The 21,138-nt window shown below is 41.5% G+C and overlaps 1 protein-coding gene across 6 annotated transcripts in view; it reads left to right on the top strand.

Moving 5' to 3' along the window:
* The window catches only part of BRD8 (bromodomain containing 8), a 34,336-nt gene extending 13,403 nt beyond the window's left edge, over positions 1-20,933 (top strand). For 2 of the 6 annotated variants that reach the window (XM_028103542.2, XM_028103544.2), the window contains 13 exons: positions 891-1,035; positions 1,931-2,140; positions 2,562-2,842; positions 3,184-3,636; positions 3,927-4,020; positions 4,222-4,268; positions 5,037-5,251; positions 5,444-5,536; positions 5,729-5,797; positions 6,183-6,360; positions 7,429-7,533; positions 8,008-8,052; positions 9,682-10,063. In XM_028103542.2, the coding sequence (XP_027959343.1) occupies positions 891-1,035; positions 1,931-2,140; positions 2,562-2,842; positions 3,184-3,636; positions 3,927-4,020; positions 4,222-4,268; positions 5,037-5,251; positions 5,444-5,536; positions 5,729-5,797; positions 6,183-6,360; positions 7,429-7,533; positions 8,008-8,052; positions 9,682-9,741 (1,995 nt within the window). In that variant the 3' untranslated portion in view covers positions 9,742-10,063. Of the gene's footprint in view, positions 1-273; positions 493-890; positions 1,036-1,930; positions 2,141-2,561; positions 2,843-3,183; positions 3,637-3,926; positions 4,021-4,221; positions 4,269-5,036; positions 5,252-5,443; positions 5,537-5,728; positions 5,798-6,182; positions 6,361-7,428; positions 7,534-8,007; positions 8,053-9,681; positions 10,064-12,206; positions 12,486-13,912; positions 14,177-14,773; positions 14,932-18,180; positions 18,271-18,368; positions 18,438-19,898; positions 20,077-20,642 lie in introns of those variants that run through there. The other 4 variants (XM_088023267.1, XM_028103535.2, XM_028103540.2 and 1 more) reach the window with 4 other exon arrangements.
* Positions 20,934-21,138: the final 205 nt, after the last annotated feature.

Raw genomic sequence — 21,138 nt, 5'->3', positions numbered from 1 at the left:
GTAAGCGATAGTTTTCTTGTAAATAGAATATTGGTAGTGGTTAAGCAGATTGTAAAAGGCAGGTTGGGTGGAATGTTTGGATCATTGTGGGTTTGAGTGGGTGGAAGAGAAAAAACTGGGGAAGAAATGAGTGGCTGAGAGCAGGAGGGGTAGAGGGTTTCTGGGCAATTTCACTCAGGACTAATAAAGTAATAGACACACTAACCCATCCGGATTAGTAGGGAACCTTCCAGAGTTTGAGAAGTCAGATAAAGGTTCTCTGTTGTCTCTTAGGTAACCCCTGGGACTTTGCCGAGTACCCCAGTCACCTCGTTTCCTGGGATTCCTGACACCCTTCCTCCAGGCTCTGCACCCTTAGAAGCCCCCATGACCCCAGTAACAGATGATTCACCCCAGAAAAAGATGCTTGGACAGAAAGCAACTCCACCCCCCTCCCCTCTGCTGTCAGAGCTCTTGAAGAAGGGCAGCCTCCTGCCTACTAGCCCCAGACTGGTATGGAGACTTCTGTGGGTGTTTGAGAGCTGTGGTGATTTAGTACTTTGGAAGGGAGTGCCTGGGATCGAAAATATGACATGGGAAAAAAAAAAAGTTCAAAAGAGAAAGAGAGCTCCTAATTAAATGTTAATTTAAAAAACAAAAACCAAAACAAAAAACCAGTAAGTTGATAGTATCCTTGGGTCCTGAGTTATCTGAAACCACAATTATTTCAGTTCTCTTCTCTGGAGAACTCTTGTCAAATAAGTTTTAAAAATTAGAGCTTCCCTTGGGTCTGAAATTATTCTCTTTGGATATTAACTTCATGAAGTTTGGTCAACTGCTGGAGCTTTTTTTGGGAAGTGGTAGTAAAGGAAAGCTTGAGTGTAGCCTTCACCTCTATTCTTCCCTGGTAGGTCAATGAGAGTGAAATGGCTGTGGCTTCTGGCCACTTGAACAGTACAGGTGTCCTCCTGGAGGTAGGCGGGGTTCTTCCCATGATACATGGTGGGGAAATGCAGCAAACACCCAACACTGTTGCGGCCTCCCCTGCTGCCTCAGGTAAGTCAACACTTTGCCGTTACCTACTTGACTTCATAGACTTCACAGTTGATCTTAGTTTTGACTGTCTTTGGTTTCTAGCCTCCAGTAGTAAGCACCTGTCAATTGTAAATGTGAAGCCCAACTTTTTTTGGTGCTACTTTATCTGTTGAACCACATAGTGCCCCAGATTGTAAATCCGTTCTTATCTTCAAAGTACTGATAGCTCTGGATGACTACAGCATAGATATCGATGAGAAGAGTGAGGTTAGTAGTGAAGCTGCTTCCCTGGCGCTTGCAAAATTATGGAAAGTGCTAGGGATACCTGAGGTTATAGTGCAGGGGATTCAGATTTGAAGCCAGAGAGCTGGATTTAGGTGTCAAGCCTGCCACATACTGATTTTGTGGCCTTGGATAAATGATTTAACTCGTGAACCTTAGTTTCCTCTTTTATTAATTGCAGTGTGTGTACTTCACAAGGATGTTATGAGAATTAAGTGAGATAGAAAAAGTAAAGCAAGAAAAAAAGTTTTACAAAATATTAAACCTTAGATATGGATATTTGAATGGTGTTGAGTTTGGGTGGTTTATAGCATGCTTAACTGCAGAAGTGACAGATTTATTCATACCAGTTTTTCGTGATTTTGTTGTTACTGTTAAATTTTCTTGTGGGGTTAAAACTACCACCAATTTTTCACACACATTGTGTGTTCTAGTGCTTTGGGTCATTCCTAACTTGGAAGAAGATCTTTATTAGTAAGGTTGGAAAAAGTAAGGATATAGATAATGAGCTTATTCGACAGAGGAGTTTCTTTCATTCTTTGAGACTAAAACTTTTCTTGGTTGAGTCTTAAAGTGGCTATTGCTTCTTGTTCACGTGCTTTCCTCTTACCTCATTTTGTGTACTCTTTGTTAGGTGCTCCCACTCTTTCCCGGCTTTTAGAAGCTGGTCCTACACAGTTCACCACTCCTCTTGCTTCCTTCACTACTGTTGCCAGTGAACCTCCAGTTAAACTTGTGCCACCCCCTGTAGAGTCTGTGTCCCAGGCTACCATTGTCATGATGCCTGCGCTGCCAGCACCATCCTCTGCTCCAGCTGTCTCCACTCCTGAGAGTGTAGCTCCAGGTGCGTCCCTGACCCACGCCCTGAGCAGCCACTAGGTCCAAAATTTCATTTTGAGCTTCAGTCAGAGAAAGCTGACCCAAGAGCATCAACTCCAATTCAGATGCTTCTGTTCTGTTCTCTATGGACATGTACTGTCTTTATCCTTAGAAAAACAAGAATTTGAGAAGATGTGGGTGGGCATTTACGTTTTGGGGGAAAAGGGTTAAATATACAAATATGAGTGGGCGTGAGAATGTGTTCTCACCCTACTTTCTAGATAAAATTGGGGAGAAGAAAACATACAAAGATGTAGATCTAAGGTAACTTTTTCTGAGCTTAAGTGTGTGGGTACTTGACACCTGTCTATAGCTTTGGTTGATGTCCAGGTGGTCACTTGGTATCAAATGAGGTTCTGAAATGCTTTTCTCTTACTATTATTCAGTGAGTCAGCCTGACACTTGTGTTCCCATGGAAGCTGTGGGGGACCCACATACTGTGACTGTTTCCATGGATAGCAGCGAAATCTCTATGATCATCAATTCTATCAAAGAAGAGTGTTTCCGATCAGGGGTAGCAGAGGCCCCTGGGGGATCAAAGCCTCCCAGTATAGATGGGAAGGAAGATTTAGATCTGGCTGAGAAGATGGATATTGCTGTGTCCTACACAGGTGAAGAGCTGGACTTTGAGACTGTTGGAGACATCATTGCCATCATTGAGGACAAGGTAACTTTCAGCAAAGCCCAAAAGAATCTCATGAGTCCTACATAGGCTTCTCTCCTCAGCTTCTCCTTGTTTCTTCTAGTAAGAATTACATAAACAGCAGTTCTGCTTCTGTCCATCTCCATCTCTTTAGTCCCAAAGCCCTTTGGTGCTCACACTGGTCATCTCCCCAGCCATCCCTGTGTTTCTGGTTTGCTCAGGACAGGAGCCTGTCCATTGGTTGCTTCTATATGGAGAAGATGGAGAGAGAAGCTACAGATTGAGGCCATCTCATTTGGTGCTAACAGAATTGAGGGACTTGGGCTTATTTCTGTGACTTCAACAGTGTGTGTATTATGGGACAGGTAGATGATCATCCTGAAGTGCTGGATGTGGCAGCAGTAGAAGCAGCACTGTCATTCTGTGAAGAAAATGATGATCCCCAGTCCCTGCCTGGCCCCTGGGAGCACCCTATCCAGCAGGAGCGGGACAAGCCAGTATCTCTCCCTGCACCAGAGATGACAGTCAAGCAGGAAAGGCTGGACTTTGAGGAAACAGAAAACAAAGGAATCCATGAACTGGTAGACATCAGGGAGCCCAGTGTTGAGATTAAAATGGAACCTGCAGAACCAGAACAAGGCATCTCAGGTCCTGAAATAGTAGCTGGAGTTGTTCCAGCCCCAAGTGTGGAGCCACCAGAACTCAGGAGTCAGGACTTAGACGAGGAACCTAGAAGTATTGCCACTGGAGAGATTGCTGAAGCAGATGTTTCCAGTGGGAAAGGCGATGAGACTCCACTTACAACTGTGAAGACAGAGGTATTTAAAATCAAGGGTTGGGAGGATGAAGGGTTATACCTTAGGTAAGAAGTGCCTGTTTAGGCCTTTGGTTTTCCTCTTGCATTCCTGAATTCTCACATGGTTGATGTGTCCAAAGCCCACAGGTATGATTATGGCTATATAAGCTTATCCTGTTCCTTGAAAGGTGACCTTTAGATTCCTGTTACATGGGCAGGACTAATTTCTTCTGTAGTCTCGTCATTGAAAAATAAACTGTCAGCTGAAGTGATGTATCGGTACTTAGGGTATTTATTCTTTTTGGTCTTCAGGCATCTCCTGAAAGCATGTTGTCTCCATCCCATGGCTCCAATCCCATCGAAGATCCTTTAGAGGCAGAGACTCAGCACAAGTTTGAAATGTCAGGTAAATAATAAGGCCAGGATATCTGTACTCTGTAACTAACTTGAAATCCTTTGCTTTGGCTTCTGAGGGATTGTGGGTTGTGGGCAAGTAGAGGAGGTAGAATAGGTCAGCATGGAAAGGAGAGCTGCAGGGGATTATTGTCCATAGGAAGGGGAAGGCTAAGGTGGAAAAATCTTCAGGTAGTCTTTCTCTCCTCTGCAGACTCATTGAAAGAAGAATCAGGGACTATTTTTGGAAGCCAGATAAAGGTATTTCAGACTTTTCTTTATTCCTCTTGCTGTGTGACTAGATTTCCCGATAGCACTACCTTTTTAATGAGTTATAGTAAACGTGCATCTTATTCTTTGAGATGAGACTGGTGAGGAGTTGCGTGGGGAAAAGTTGCAGTGGACAGTTAGGCATACTGGCAGTACTGTGGCCACATGTGCTTCCCATCTGAAAGAGTTTGTGAACATCACACAGAGCTTTCTTATGCACATAATGCACAGCGAAGCTTTGAGATCTCCAGAGTGATTTGAAGTAAATTAGGGATGCCAGAGTCAGGGAGAACATATGAGAAATCAGATTATTAGTTAGACTATCCAAGGAAAATTATCCAGAATTTTCTTTTTAGAGTTACTAAAGTAGTAGTAACAAACAGATTTAAAGTAATGCGATGTGAGCTTGCTCCATCAGAGGAGACACAAAATAAAAACTATTTTTGATAACTTTGTATCCAGGGTCAGAGTTCCTCTCAAGAGCAAGGGGAAAGAAGGAACGCCTCTTAGCTTAGTCTTAAGTAAGTAGCTTTTTTTTTTCTTCCTTTTAAAAAGATCCTGGGTCTTATTCTTTGTCCAGGTTCTATATTACTTAAACGGTGAGTGTACATTAGATGGTAGTATAAGTGATAGAGGGCTCAGTCAGGACGCAGTGTGAGGCCATTTTCTAGAACTGATCTAACCCAAAAGATCGTGTTTAATGATGCTTTGCTGGATAGCTTTGCTTGCATTTGTTGACCGGAGCACACTGTGTCTAAGGATGCCCCAGGTGAGGATGAGGAGGAAGATGGAGTCAGTGAAGCGGCCAGCCTAGAGGAGGCTAAGGAAGAAGATCAAGGAGAAGGCTATTTGTCAGAAATGGATAATGAACCCCCCGTGAGCGAGAGTGATGATGGCTTTAGCATTCACAATGCTACGCTGCAGTCCCATACACTGGCAGACTCCATCCCCAGCAGCCCTGCATCTTCGCAGTTGTGAGTATCTGAGATTCTTCTTTGAGGTCAAGACAGTGAAGATGAGAAGTAGAAGATCTTTTCCTTCAGTCTTACTTTTTCTTCTTCCCTTTCTTGGCCTGGAACTAATAGTTGAGAAAAAAATGATTAGGGTTTTTTTTTTTTTTTTTTTGACTTATGCCTAGTGGGACCCCTTTGTTTCTTTTATTTCAGCTCTGTCTGTAGTGAAGATCAGGAAGCTATTCAGGCACAGAAAATCTGGAAGAAAGCTATCATGCTTGTATGGAGAGCTGCAGCTAATCATAGGTGAGTTTTACCAATCAGTAGGAACATTTTCTCCTGCTCCTCCTCAGTGTTAGTGATTAGGAAAAAGTCTGGGTGTGTTTATATGGGATTGGGGGCTTTGACTTTTACAACCTTCAGCTACTTAAATCAGATGCCCTCCACCTCTGTTTCTGAAGGATAAGTCAGTAATTGCACCTTACTCTCTTTGGACAGATATGCCAATGTCTTCCTGCAGCCTGTTACAGATGATATAGCACCTGGCTACCATAGCATTGTACAGAGGTAAGCCATTATCCTCTCAGCATGCTGACTTGCCTGAATTGTAAGTTGTTTAGTGGATTTTTACTTTAGACGGTATATTTAAAGCAAGTGTTTTTGATGTGAGTAAAGGTGACCAAGTGGTAAGTTGATCATTTCAGTGGCTGGATCACAAAAGATAGTCTAAAAGAATTAACCCTCTTTATTACCTTTCTTAGCTGATACTTCTTATAAAGGTTGACTTTGGTTTTTGGATTAAGTGCACGTTGTGGGGTGAGGGCTTGGCATTTCAGTCCTGGCAGCTAAGACTAAGGGGTATGTATGAGAAGATATGTGTGGTAATAAAAGATTTGGATCCAGTTGACTCCTCTTCCCCTCCATTTACCTGTTGCTGTTGTTTTGTTTTTAGGCCTATGGATTTGTCAACTATTAAGAAAAACATTGAAAATGGATTGATCCGCAGCACAGCTGAATTTCAGCGTGATATTATGCTGATGTTCCAGAATGCTGTAATGTATAACAGCTCAGACCACGATGTCTATCATATGGCAGTAGAAATGCAGCGAGATGTCTTAGAGCAGATTCAGGTACTTTGAGGATCTTTAATGTTTTAGCAAGGATGAAATGAAAATACTTGTGGGGGGGGGGCCCTTGGGTGGCTCAGCCGTTAATTAAGCATCTGCCTTCGGCTCAGGTCATGATCCCAGGGTCCTGGGATTGAACCCCGCATCATGCTCCCTGCTCGGTGGGAAACCTGCTTCTCCCTCTCCCACTCCCCCTCTTTGTGTTCCTGCTCTCGCTAACTCTCTCTCTGTCAAATAAATAAAATCTTAAGAAAAGAAAGAAAGAAAGAAAATACTCAGGGGAAGGATTCATACTGATGTCAGGAAAGGGTGCTGGTGGCTTTTAATTAGAATAGTCTTAAGGGACACAGGAACATAAAATTTTGTTCTTGATGGATTTGTGTTGGTTTTCTCATGTTGGTTTGGTAAAAGAATTATGAGAATATTCTGCCTTTCTTGGGCAAATACTTCAGTTTCTGGAAGTTTTTAAATATTTGGGGGAAGTAAATTTTTTATAAGCTGGTGAATGCATATTTTAAGTCATCTCTACACCCAACACGGGGCTCAAACCCACAACCCCGAGATCAAGAGTCGCGCGCTCCACCGACCGAGCCAGCCAGGCACCCCCTGAATGCATATTTTAAAATTACATTAAGTATATACATAATTGACTGTCAACAAATGGTTTCTTCTTCCTTTTTATCACCGATAATCTACTTATGTCCTATAGTTACATTAGCAGGCACCCTTTGGGATATTGAACTTCAAGGGATGTTGTCTATATCTGCATAGTCTTCTAAGTTAAATTACCTAATGGCCTTTGGTTCATGTAGATTTTTTTCTCTTTCTCATTCTTAAGAGAGATTTATTCTGTATTACAGCCAAAAATTTAGAGATATTTGGCATTTAAATCCTTTAGCATGCACAACTAGAATAAAACCTAATATGCTAAACTTTGAATCAGTCAAGAAGTATTTGAATGCTGTTTGCAGACGGATATTAAATGAAGTTCTATTTATGAAGCTACAGTTGTCTTAATTCTTTCCTACTGGATCAGGTCTCAAGGGCCAACTGTCTTTTTTTTCCCTATAGCAATTCCTTGCCACACAGTTGATTATGCAGACGTCTGAATCTGGAATCAGCGCTAAAAGTCTTCGAGGGAGAGATTCTACCCGCAAACAGGATTCTTCAGAGAAGGTGAGGAGACCAAGAAAAAGCCTGTATACCAGTGTTCCAGAGCTAGAAGTCTGAAGCATCCAAGGAGCCTTAGGTTACTACTTGGTACTTGGTAACTGCTGGGCTTCTATATTCCAGTGGTATACAGACATATAATTCTTTGGATGTACTCATCCAAGCGTTGAAGACACTTGGTGTGACTGAAATGCCCAGTCAGTCACATGAAAAATTGTGAGCTGAATGAGTGCATTATTAATTTCTCTGAGTGAGTGCTTGCAAGGTGGGGGAAATGACTTTTGCAGCAGTTGGGGACCATCAGTTCCTGTTCCAGAAAGCATAATGGCCACACTGCTTTTGGATCTCTTTCCTCTTGTTCTTGAGTTTTTAAATTTTGTCTTTGTGTGTGTGGTGCTTGTGTCTCTGTCCTGAGGTTTGGGGTGCTTGCGGCTGAGAGTTTCTGTGGAACCTGATCAGTGTTTGTTTGTCCTCTAACAGGACAGTGTCCCCATGGGCTCTCCTGCCTTCCTTCTCTCTCTCTTTGTAAGTATTGAATGGCTGCAAGGGGTGGTGTTGCCACAAAGATTCTCAGCTCCTGCTGGGGGTGGGTGGCAGAGGGAAATTCAACATGCAGACTGTGGCAATGTCTTAAACTTCTCTTTATTCAGGTCGTTGAATAAGAATCTCTCATTTTCTGCATTCCTGTCTTTCTGCATGTGTGTGTGTGTGGGCTGGGTAGGGACTATTTATGAGTTCACTGGACTGAAATGAGGTATTCTTGGTAAGGATCTGGGATGTACCTGCTCCTCAGTTTTGACTCCACCTTTTGCCAATTCTTTTCTACAAATAAGATTGCTCAGAGCAGCAGCTGCTAGCTGGCTTTTTATAAGTGTTCCTCACACCAGCAAATACCCAGCACGTAATTTTTTTCTCTTCCCCTAATGTTAAGTTGCCTGATACACAAATACTCAGTAAAATTTAAGATAAGGATCTTAGTAACAATGAGTACCGCATACAGTAGTGGCTAGTAGAATTTGAGATAAACTTAGTAAAGCTAGCCCTAAAGACTTACTGTTGTTCTCTGTGAATTGAACGACCCTCTGACTCTGTGTTCATTATGGGGTACTGAGGCATGATGTAATGGAAGAGCATCAGCTCGAAAACCACATGATCTTAAACTAACCGGATTATCTCTTGCAACCTTGTTTTTCTCATCTGTATGATGGAGCTAATTTAAGAGGTACCTGTCCAGCCTACCTCACAGGGATGTTGTGAGGATAAAATGAGATCAAGGTATGGAACTGGCTTGAAAAAAAAAATTAAAGTGTTAAACAAATGCAAGGTGGTATTTTTATTTTTAATGTCGCCTCAAAGGCAACTTACGTTCATGAGCTCTGAAAATTTTAGAGTCCTTGCATGTTAGAAATGTAAAAATGGCCTAGCCCAGCAAAAGTGTTCACTAATTCATCTTGCCTACAGGCATCAGCCTGTACCACGGACGGAACACTGTAATCTCCCTTCTTTCTTACTGGCCTGCAACAGTGACTCTGGATCCCCAAGCAATTGGCTGGCTGTTGCAAAGCTGGTTAATAGGAACTTTTATCTATTGAAGACAGCAAAATATTGCACAAGAGGAAGGAGCTGGGCTGCAGGGAGAGAGCAGCAGATGGAAAGAAGCCTTCTGATTGTCCTGATCTCATGGAAAACACCTGTCAGGAGGTGCTAGGGAACTAGTGCCAGGGTCAGTCTGCAGGAAAGGCCTTTCTTATAGGGACCAACAGCTGGACAGGTATGTTAGCCAAGAATCTCACTACCCACTACCCTTCTGACCCTCCCACCTTTCTTTTACTCTACCTGTTCCTTTGAACATGGTTTGGGGCCTGGGTGGGATGACTAATAGTCATTCTTTGGGACCCCAGGTGAACGCCAGTTATCTCTGTGGTGGGCAGGAGCAAAATACTCTGTCCTGCTTTTCCTCTCACAAACTACTGCCAGGAGTTTTTTTAGCCCACTCTGTGGGAAGATAGATCTGTACCTCTCATTTCCTGGATTTTTCTGCTGATTCTCTTCCTTCTTCCCCAAGAAACCACATCCCCAGCATTGTTGCAACTTTTCTCTTAACCTCCTAATCAGCTCACTCATGCGCCCTTTCTTTGTCTGCCTGTCATCTAGGATGGGGGCACCAGGGGGCGCCGCTGTGCCATTGAAGCAGATATGAAGATGAAAAAGTGAAGCTTCAGAGTATCCTCATTGAGCTGAACCTGAAGTAGAAGTAAACAAGATAGAGCTTGGGCTTGTCGGCCCAGTTCCAGAAGTGGAAGTTACAGAAGAGGAGGCACCTGGGCCATGTGACATGAGCTGGGGAAACTCTCTCAGAGAGTTGGAGTAGCACAGTTGCCTGTTGTAGGGCAAAAATCATGGGCTGTGTTAATGTCCTAATGTGTAGCTAGCATATTGTAGCTAGTTTGTACTGTCTGGTGAAGTGTACAGACTTTTTAAAAAAAAAAACACCTGTGAAGTGTGTGTGTACACAATAAACTGAAAGAAAAGAAAACTCGAGCCTTTGGTGTGTTCTGTGTGTATATGTGTGTGTGAGAAACTTGAGATTTTTTTTCTGCACGATAATTTTTTATCATCTGGGGAAATGAAATGATGGGGGGGAAGTGGTATTATAATATGAACTGTTCAACAGCCTGGAGAACTCCAGGTAAGTAACCAAGATTGAATTTATAATTAATGTTTTAAAGTGTTGCATTGTGTATTGAGGATGATCTTACTCAGTTTTTCTTGAATGTTTGGGAAAACTTTTCAGAGTTCTGTACATGGCGTTGCTTTTAATGAAGATTAGAGCACGGACAGAGGCAGCACTGACTTTTATCTCAGACATTTGTCCCACTTAGTGTACTCTCTTCGCAGATGGTGTTTCTGGAACAGTGTGGCACTATTTCCTTCCTGATTCTATACGTAGGGTTCTTGTGTAGTTTAGAATTCATTGCTATTTGAAGGCTAGAATCAGTTTAAGAGGAAATTTATCATCTGAGTTTATTCCAACTTTTGTTACTAAATAAAAATAACTGAAATGAACCAGTTATGAGCCTTTAATTATACAGAAATGGACATTAATAGGGAATTGTCTAGTGCATTGAGTTTTCTTGAAAAAGATGTGTTTAAGAAACATATTAGAAGTCACAGATCTTTCTGGCTTAAACCGTGAAGTTTGTTAGGATTCTAAGGAAGTAGAAGATACAGTCTTGTGGGGTGATAGAAAGGAATTCAGTCAATCCAAGAATTAGAAGATTAGTAACTATAGTATAGGGGCACCTAGGTAGCTCGGTTGGTTAAGCATCCAACTCTTGATCTCAACTTAGGCCTAGATCTCAGGCTCAAGCCCTTAGTTGGGCACCACACTGGGTGTGGAGCCTACTTAAAAAAAAAAAAAAAAAGGAAAAGTATAGTGTATTCCCAAAGCAATCTATAAACTGGCATGTGATACAAGCAGTGAAGCCCTAAAAATGGGAGAAGATTGTAGAGGAGATCCATTAAAGGATGCAGACTTTGGGTTGGTAGAGAAGGTAACAGATGTGCTTAACAGCCGATTGGGGATTAAAGGTCAAGAAACTGACCAGGAGGCTATAGCATTTATTCAGGAACAGAGGATGGGCGTTGAGAAAAATGACTGTGGATGGAAATTGAGAAGTGGGCTTGCTTACTGAATATAAGAGAAGTAAAGAGGGTTAGGAAAATAGTGTTGATAAGGGGGAAAAGGGAATTTCGGAAAGCAAATGATTTTGGAGATCGGAAGAGAAGTGATTTTGGTTAGAAATGTTGAGTTGAAGCAGAGGATAGGGCACCTAAAGGGAATTGACCTTTGGATACATGGAAAAAATTAGCCCAGCATATGAGAAGTAAAGGTGGAGTTATGGGAGCTATTTAAGTAGAGATCAAAGTTGAAACCTCAAAACGTAGACATTAAGTTTTAATGAGGAAGCAGAGGCCAAGCAAGAACATAGAAGGATTAACTGCAACTTGTAAAAGAGAGGAGTGGGGTGCCTGGGTGGCTCAGTCAGTTAAGAGTTCAATTCAGCTCAGGTCTTGATCTCAGGGTCATGAGTTCGAGTCCCACGCTGGGCTCCATAAAAAAAAAGGGGGGAGAGGAGAAAGGGATAAGAAAACCAGGATAGTGTAGTGTAATGAGAGGAAGGGAAGATACTTTTAAAACTTGATACTGTAGTCCTTTTTTGAGGTGAGTTGGATATGACCAGAAGAATGCCACAGATAATTTTAAAGTATGTTTTGAGGATTCAGTGGTTGGTAGATTAAAAATGTCTACACTGAGCAAAATATCTCTTGTCCCTCAAATGTATTGTCTTCCAGTTGAGTTTAAGGGTGATTTGGGATAGAGGAATTCTGTTCAACTAGCTATGCTCCTGTTCCTTTCTTTTGGAGTATGAGGAAACCCAAGAAAAAAATTACTGGGTAATACCTCTGTTACACTGTTTGACGTGGGGCTTTTTCGTTTTATTCCTAATGACAAACATTTCATCTCCTGATGTCTCCCTTCACCTAGCTTTTATTCTTTGTCATGGTGAGTAGAAAGAAGTTTTTGATCCCTTATCATTCCACTGAAGTTTGGAGATGAAAATGCCTTAGAAGTAGTGGTATGAGTGAATTTAATGCATTTTTCTGTGTATTTACAGATGGGGCATGAGTGGGTTTGGTTCAATTCGGAGCAAGACTATCCCAATGACTCTGAGCTGAGCAACAACTGCAGGTCCCTCTTCAGCTCATGGGATTCCAGTCTGGATCTTGATGTGGGCAGCTGGAGAGAAACTGAGGCGCCAGGGGCTGAGGAACTAGAGGAAAGCAGCCCAGGGAGAGAACCTAGTGAGCTGCTTGTGGGGGACGGAGGCAGTGAGGAATCTCAGGAAGAGGCAGAACAAGTCAGCCATCAGAATCTCCTCCACTTTCTCTCTGAGGTAATGGGGAACCATTGTTTCCAAAGTTGAAAGAGTCTCAACTTTCTAAGAGAATACTTGCCCGTACATATTTCTACCACTTTTTTTTTTTTTTTAAGATTTTATTTATTTATTTGACAGCGAGAGAGGGAACACAAGCAGGGGGAGTGGGAGAGGGAGAAGCAGGCTTCCTGCCGAGCAGGGAGCCTGATGCAGGGCTCCATCCCAGGACCCTGGGACCATGACCTGAGCCGAAGGCAGACGCTTAACGACAGCCACCCAGGCACCCCTCTACCACTCTTAATATTGTTTACTAAAATGCAAGCTCCACAGTGGCAGGAGCTAAGTTAATTGTTATGACTCTAGTGCTTGGTGCTAATACACAATATGTGCTGAATATGTGCTTTCTGACCGAATGTTCTAAGATCCCAGTCATTAGGAGCCCAAGGTCATAGGAAGTGGAATTTCCGTATGCAGGACTGCCTTATGAATATCTCTTGCAATTCATTTTTCGGAGTCATGGGAGGTGACACCTGAACTCTTTGAGGGTTATAACATTATGACTTCAAGGCAATATTTTACAGTGTCCTTACTACCCTGGTTTAGGGTTGAAGGCCAGAAATAAACTGAATTGGACACTATATTTACGTGGCACCTTCACACATTCAGAAGAACCTAGGTTAAGATCAGCAAGAATCCATTTTATGGTGTTGCTACTTCTTTCTGCATCGTCTGTGGCGGACAAAATTTTCAGCAGTTTTCTAGACTGCCATTCCCAATTTGATCAGAGTTGACACTTGACATGAAAAATTAGAGCACAAGCTCTTTGAAGAGGCAAGAACCATGTCTATCTTGTTTACTATTAGGTTCCTAGCAACTAGTTCAATATCTGGGTATCTGAGTTATTTTATACATTTTATTTATTTTTTAAAAAGATTTTATTTATTTATTAGAGAGCACAAGCAGGGGGCGTGGCAGGCAGAGGGAGAGGGAGAAGTAGGTTCCTCATTGAGCAGGGAGCCCGACGTGGGGCTCAATCCCAGGACCCTGGGATCATGACCTGAGCCGAAGGCAGACGCCCAACCAACTGAGCCTCCCAGGCACCCCTATTTTATACATTTTATTTTTTTTTAAGATTTTATTTATTTGACAGAGACACAGCAAAGGAGGGAACACAAGCAGGGGGAGTGGGAGAGGGAGATGCAGGCTTCCCGCTGAGCAGGGAGCCCGATGCGGGGCTGGATCCCAGCACCCTGGGATCATGACCTGAGCCGAAGCAGACACTTAATGACTGAGCCACCCAGGCACCCCTATTTTACACATTTTAAATGATAGAATGATGAGTTAATCTGCATCTCAAACAGTCATAGTGGCAGTGTAATCAGGTAACATTATTGATATGTAGATAATGGTTTCTACTGGTGTTCCTATTCATACTATGATTGCAGGTAGCTTATTTAATGGAGCCATTGTGCATTAGCAGCAAAGAATCAAGTGAAGGTTGCTGTCTTTCATCTGGTACCAGACAACAAAAGGGAAGGGAAATGGAAGCTACTGAAGGAGAAGAGTCATGCAGAGAGCCTGAACAGCCTTCAGCAAGGGTAGAACCCTTGGTAGCTGAGAAGTCACTGGAAGAAAATGGAAGGCCAGACGTGGCTCCAGCTCCCTCAGATATTTGTGCAATTCAGCGACTATCCAGGGAGAGTGAAGAGGTGAGTAACTTAAACCAGCTGGCTGATTGGTCCTCTGCCCAGGGAGGCAGAACACAGTAGTTACTGCACATAGGCTAACCCCAGAGAGTTCGGCTCCCTGGGTGCAAATCCAGGTTTCAACACCACTTAACTGTGTGACCTTAGGTGTGTCAGTAAACATCTTAGAACCTCAGTTTTTTCTGCTGTAAATGGAATAGTAGTGCTCTCTCTACGTTAGGTTTTCTGTGAAGTTTAAGTGAGACATTTCATGTAAAGCACTTCGCTTAGTGCCTGGCTCACAGTGAGCAATCAATAAAATTTAGAATATCATTATGATGAATATTAGACCAGCAACTCCAGGGCCACAAATCATACAGTTTTAAAAGAATACAGCGTCCATCTAGAAATTAGTATATTGCTCTTTTTATTTTTTTCTAGGGGTACAGAACCACAGTTCTCCAGCCAAATTGTTACCAAGAATTCATTGACTAAGGTCTAGTTAAGTCACCTTGAGCCTTTCTACCTTAAAGTCAGCCTTCACTTACCCCATGCAAGTAAAATTACCTTGCAGATAGTAAATCTCTTCCTAACGTTCTCTTTGTTTCCTGGCATTCCCAGGGGGAGGTTCAGCAAGAATCCGAAGAGGAGGACCAGGGTGAAGGGTATGTGTCAGAGATGGGAGACCAGCCCTCTTCAGGTGAGTGTGATGATGGCTTCAGCATTCCAGAGACTCCTCTGTTGGATACCCTTTTCAGCCGTGCTACCTCTTCAAAGTTGTAAGTATGGATTTTTATCCAAGGTTGTTAAGATTCAAACTTTTATTTCTGTTTATCCCTATTTGAATTCATTACCATGAACATGGATTACTTTTATAAATTAATAAAAGGAAATTAAAATTGGAAAACCCTAGAAGTAGAATTAAATAGAGTTTTATTGTATAAATAGAAGTCTTATGTTTTCCTCTTATAAAACAAATCTGTTTCAGGCATCTGCCTGGCTCAATCAGTAAAGTGTATGACTCTTGATCTTGGGGTTGTAAGTTTGAGCCCCATGTTAGGCATAGAGCCTACTTTTAAAAAAATCTGTTTCATCAACATTGAGAATCTCTTTCATAAATAACCTTTCTCTATTTTTTTTTTAAGATTTATTTATTTAAGAGAGAGAGCGAGAGAGCGTGTGTGAAGCAGGGAGGGTCAAAGGGAGAGGGAGAGAGAAACGTTAGCAAACTGCACTCAGCACAGAGCCTGATGTAGGGCTTGGTCTCACAACCCTGAGATCACAAATGGAGCCAAAACCAAGAGTCGGACACTTAACCGACTGTGCCACCCAGGTGCCTCAATAACCTTTCTCTTTCATTACTATATTTATTCAGGAAACATTGCTCATTCAGATTGTCCCTCAAGTCTAATACTGAAACTGTAATTCTTTCAAAAATACTAAAACAGCTCCTTGTAACTTGAAATTAAAAATTATTTTGAACTTTCGAGGCGCCTGGGTGGCTCAGTCGGTTAAGCGACTGCCTTCGGCTCAGGTCATGATCCTGGAGTCCCGGGATCGAGTCCCACATCGGACTCCCTGCTCGGTGGGGAGTCTGCTTCTCCCTCTGACCCTCCTCCCTCTCGTGCTCTCTATCTCTCATTCTCTCTCTCTCAAATAAATAAATAAAATCTTAAAAAAAATAAATAAATAAAAAATAAAAATTATTTTGAACTTTCGATCTCCTTTGTTTCTTTTTCACAGATCCTGGGAAATTGTTTATATAATTATCTTCTTATAAATAATTATGAAGCTAAAGGGCACACCTTGGAATCTTAATTTTTTTTAGTAAAGGGAATTTCTTTTTAAATCAGAAAAAAAAAGTTGTTTTTGTTATGGTAATAAACAGTTCCTTTTCTGGGCCTGGTCTTGTATCCATCTACTGAGAGAAGATAGCATGAAGTGTTGTTTTTTAAATAGCAGATTTCAAAATTTTGTTATGCAGGTAGAACACAGCTTAATACCTAGGTTGTTGAAGAATTGCTTCCTTTGCTTTTCTGTAACTCTCTGTGTAAGTATGAGCAGAGGGCAGGCATATGATGACTATCCAAAAAATAGGAAATCTCTAATCTGGGACATTTTATCTCATGACATTTTAGTACCTTGAATGGCAAAATCCACACTCTTGTTTTAGGATTTAGGATAAACATGGAATATTTATTAGAAAGCAATAGATAATAGTAATTGAGTTTCCTTGGCCAGATGGCTTAAGGGGAGGATAGAAAGCTGAGTTCGTATGTTATAATCAGGCAAGCTTAAAACTCCTTTGAAAGATAGACATTCTCCAGGCTCCTCTTTTCTTGGTTCTCCCTTAGTTGGTACTAACCTTAGGAAAAATAGGAGTAGAGCATGTGGAGCGCCACTCTGAGCCTGCAGGTCCTTTCCATTCCCACATTTTTACTTGTAGTTGCTTGGCATGCATTTCCAAATAGCTGGAAATAAAGGTAAGCTAGGGATTATTTCTTAAAATATTTCAAAAGTGTTCGATTATGAGGTTACAAAATCTAAGGCAGTACCTTTCATATAATGGAAACTTAATACCTGTTGTGTGGTTGTATGAACAAAAATACCCTGGTACCAAGGAACTATATTATTCATTCTTGTCAACTGACCAGAAACAAAGGAAGAGGTTTGTTTTGGTCTTTAAATGCCTTGTTCTGATAGGGTTCTGGATTTAAGGACAAGTTGATTTTTGTGTATATAATAGAGATGCAGATGAGATACTATATCCTGAAACTGGATAGTTGTTTGGAATTGCTCAACTTGTAGAAAGATAAAATGGGATGTGAGTTGTGCTCAAATGGACACACACAGTATGGTACATAAAGCACACAGAGAGTGTAAAACATTAGGTGTGGGAAGTATAACATAATGTTAAACTTTGGAGTAAAGAGAAAACTTGTCGGGTGCCTGGGTGGCTCAGTTGGTTGGGCGACTGCCTTCGGCTCAGGTCATGATCCTGGAGTCCCGGGATCGAGTCCCACATCGGGCTCCCTGCTCAGCGGGGAGTCTGCTTCTCCCTCTGACCCTCTTCCCTCTCGTGCTATCTCCCATTCTCTCTCTCAAATAAATAAAATCTTTAAAAAAAAAAAAAAGAAAACTTGTCAACTGGGAAGATTATAAGATGAAATAAAACATTGGACAATAGCACCTGGAAGAAAAAAAAACTAGACAATTTAGCCCAGAGAAGAAAGGGCCATGAGGAAAAATGAATTTTTCTTAGGTATTTTCTTAGTGAAAAGGAGAAATATGTAAATTATGTAGCATTCACATGAAACATAAGAGAATTCCCTAAGATGTGAAACCAAGTATTTCCTTCTCAGGAAATGTAGGAGAAATACTTATTAATGTGGCATGTTTCTGCATAAATGTAGGACCAGATTCATTTTTGAAATACTTAATACTGTGAAATATTTGAGCACTTACTATGTGCCAGGCACTTGGGAAGCATCAGTGAACAAAGACTACTTTCATACGCCAGTTTTTTAGAGTCACAAGTGCTGAAGAGCAAATCAGCAAGAGCCCAAAAGACAGAAGCAATTGTAGATTGGTAGTAGAAAGTAACTACTTCGGGCGCCTGGGTGGCTCAGTTGGTTAAGCAACTGCCTTCAGCTCAGGTCATGATCCTGGAGTCCCGGGATCGAGTCCCACATCAGGCTCCCTGCTCTGCGGGGAGTCTGCTTCTCCCTCTGACCCTCTTCCCTCTCGTGCTATCTCTCATTCTCTCTCTCTCAAATAAATAATAAAATAAAATCTTTAAAAAAAAAAAAAAAGTAACTACTTCATAAGGTAACAGTGACCAGTAAGAGAATATTTGTAGAGTTTGGGGTCTCTTATGGAAGCATTCAATATGTTTTAATTTCTGGTGTTAGTTCCTTCCCATATTAAGAAGGAGCACTATATATTGAGAAAATCTCTTTACCTACCTGGGAGAGACAGAATACCATGTGTGAAGTTACTGTTTCCTTTCTGTCCGTTTCATCCCATAGGTCTGATCTAGGCCAGAGTCACCCTGTTCAGGATCACTTGTTATTTAAGAAGACTCTCCTGCCAGTCTGGAAGATGGTGGCCAGTCACAGGTAGGTATCCAAGCCACTCTTGGCCTTCACAGCCACTCTTTTCATTTATAATGACTTTCCAGGGTTTCTTCATCCTCTCAGAGATTGTCCCTTAACAGGTTCAGCAATCCTTTTCTGAAGCCTGTGTCAGAAAGGCAGGCCCCAGGATACAAGGATGTGGTGAAAAGGTCAGTGGAAAAGGGGTCAGAAAAGGTTGGTTGCTTTTGTATCTGTCTTCTCATACTTTATTTCTGGTCTATTAGATCATTTCTTTCTTTAAAAAAAATAAAGATTTTGTTTTTAAGTCATCTCTACACCCAACATGGGGCTTGAACTCACAACCCCGAGATCAAGCGTCATATGTGCCACCGAGTCAGCCAGGAGCCCTGATCATTTCTTTATTTCATTGCATTAGTTACAAACGCAGGATGTATTTTACATCTGAGCAAGTTTGTGAAGTTATGATAAGCTTGGTCTTCATTTGAGAAGGAATACAGGGAACAAAATGGTGTAATAGGCTTTTTTCTTTTTTAGTATTGATTTTTAAGTAATATCCATTCGTCATAATCTTACGTAGCCTTTGATAGTTTTGATACTGTTCTTTTGGAGCAAAACTTTAAAACGAACACTATATTCATCAGACCATTATAGGTCATGGAGCACTGGGTGTTATGCACAAACAGTGACTCAGGGATCACTACATCAAGAACTAACGATGTAACATATGGTGATTAACATAACATAAAAAAATTAAAAAAAAACCATTATAGGTATGCTAAGGCAAAGATGGTAATCCAGATGGTTGTTACAAACACTGGTTGATAGCACTATTTTGGATTTTTATAGCATAATTCATCTAAAATGCTGTCATAAGCCAGTGTGTTAATAGAGTGTAAAAGCTCAGGAAAGGACCTTTGCAGACAGACTCCTTCATTCTATACGTGAGGAAAGTAAGGCTCAGAGGTGCTTATGACTTCGGGTGATCAACAGTGAATAGCAGAGCTAGAACTAAACCCCAGATTCTTAACCTCCTAGTTCAGTCCTCTTTCTACACTGCTGTGTCTTCCCCTTATATACCCACTCTCTGTGTCTCATCAAATAGTAATTTATCTAAACATTCACTTGATTCACACTCTTCATCTCCACAAAAGGAGAAAAAAATTCTTAGCTTTTGATTATATAGTAAGAGAAGCAGATTAAACAACTAGTATATGACTACACATGGTGAACAGTCAGTAACTCCTCTGTGACAGACTAATCATTGGAGCTCTTTGCAACTTTGGTATGTGGGGCCAGCACCCCTCCTATAGTGGCTGGGTTTGTGGGCTCCGGAGTCAGGCTACCTCTAAATTGGAATCCAAGCTGTGTGACTTTGAACAAGTACTTAACCTCTTTAGCGTTGGTTACCCACTGCCGGTTGGTGATAATAAGGTACCTAGCTTATAGGTTTACTGAGAGGACCAAGTGAATTAATATAGGAAGTACCTTGTACTTGGCAAGGTAAGCGCTTGGCCTATTGTAAAAAATCAAATGTTAGCTGCTGTTGCTATTTTATTATCTGATGGGAATTAAGAGCTGGTTCTCCAAGAGAGCATGTTAGGTCCCACATAAAGGTTTGATTTCCTGTGGTTTCTCTTGGCCACCTGCAGACCCATGGACTTAACTAGCTTGAAAAGGAATCTGTCTAAGGGACGGATTCGCACCATGGCTCAGTTCCAGCGGGACCTGATGCTGATGTTCCAGAATGCTGTGATGTACAATGACTCTGATCATCACGTGTACCATATGGCTGTGGAGATGGAGCGAGAAGTCTTGGAGCAGATTCAGGTACTGTATGTAGAGAGCTGTAAGGAAAAGGAGTACAGCCTCTAGAATCTGATTTTAGAAAATCTGTGAGAGTAAGAGTCATGTTAAAGCGACCTTGTGTTCTCAGAGTTTATGTTTAGAGGTGGCTAAAGGCCCTGAGTATTGACGTTGTACCTGCTGCTTTGGAAAACTCTAAGTCTCTGTAGGACCAGCTTTCATAGATAGTGAAGTAAAGTAGTGTAGGAAGACAGGCAGCAGAGAAGTCTCAAGAGAGCTGGGGATAGATAAATAACTGGAGCTCCTGCTTCCAGTGCCTCAAGTCACAGGGCTAAACATGCAGACCAAAGGCTGGAATCATTATCCATTTTTTGGTTGCTACACCTGTTGATACTAATGTATGTTCACACTGTTCCATCTACAGGGGTAAGACATGGAGCCAGAAGGTGACATTTGGGGGTTTCTTTTCTGGGCAGGACCATACTTAAAAGGAAAAAAAGCATAATCAAACCTCATTGCAGAAGAAGAAAATTGCATTCAAATCTCTATAGTTTTTAAGATTCATACCTTGCTATCTGCCTTGACTATAGGTGCTGAATATTTGGTTAGACAAAAGAAGAGACTTAAATAGTTTGGAATGAGAACCAGCCAACCCTGTGGATGATGGAAAACCTCTTCTGTTAACCAGGAGCTGCTGTCCTGACCTTTTCTGGATTTGGGACCTCTTATTGAGACTCAGAGAAGATCCCAGTACTTGTTTACCAGTTTTCTGTTGTCTTTTCTACTAAGAAAAATGTTAACTCACAACCAAGGAGTCAAAGGTGTCTGTGGACATAATATAAAACGGGGAAAGCTGAGATTTGGAGTTATGCTGTAAATGTTGCTCACTTCTTTGTTTCTTAGGCTTGATTGAGATGTAACTAAATTAAGCCTTTTGTAACTGCTCTATAAATAAATGTTATTTCACAAGTTGAAGATTGTTTTTTTCTTTTTTTTAATTATGTTAATCACCATACATCATTAGTTTTTGATGTAGTGTTCCATGATTCATTGCGTATAACACCCAGTGCTCCATGCAGAACATGC

This window comes from Eumetopias jubatus, unplaced genomic scaffold, assembly GCF_037043125.1.
Source record: "Eumetopias jubatus isolate StellerSeaLion01/CBP00866 unplaced genomic scaffold, mEumJub1_p1.0 scaffold_5, whole genome shotgun sequence".
Lineage (NCBI taxonomy): Eukaryota > Metazoa > Chordata > Mammalia > Carnivora > Otariidae > Eumetopias > Eumetopias jubatus.
The sequence above is the reverse complement of the archived record's forward strand: the minus strand, read 5'-3'. Positions and strand labels throughout refer to the sequence as shown.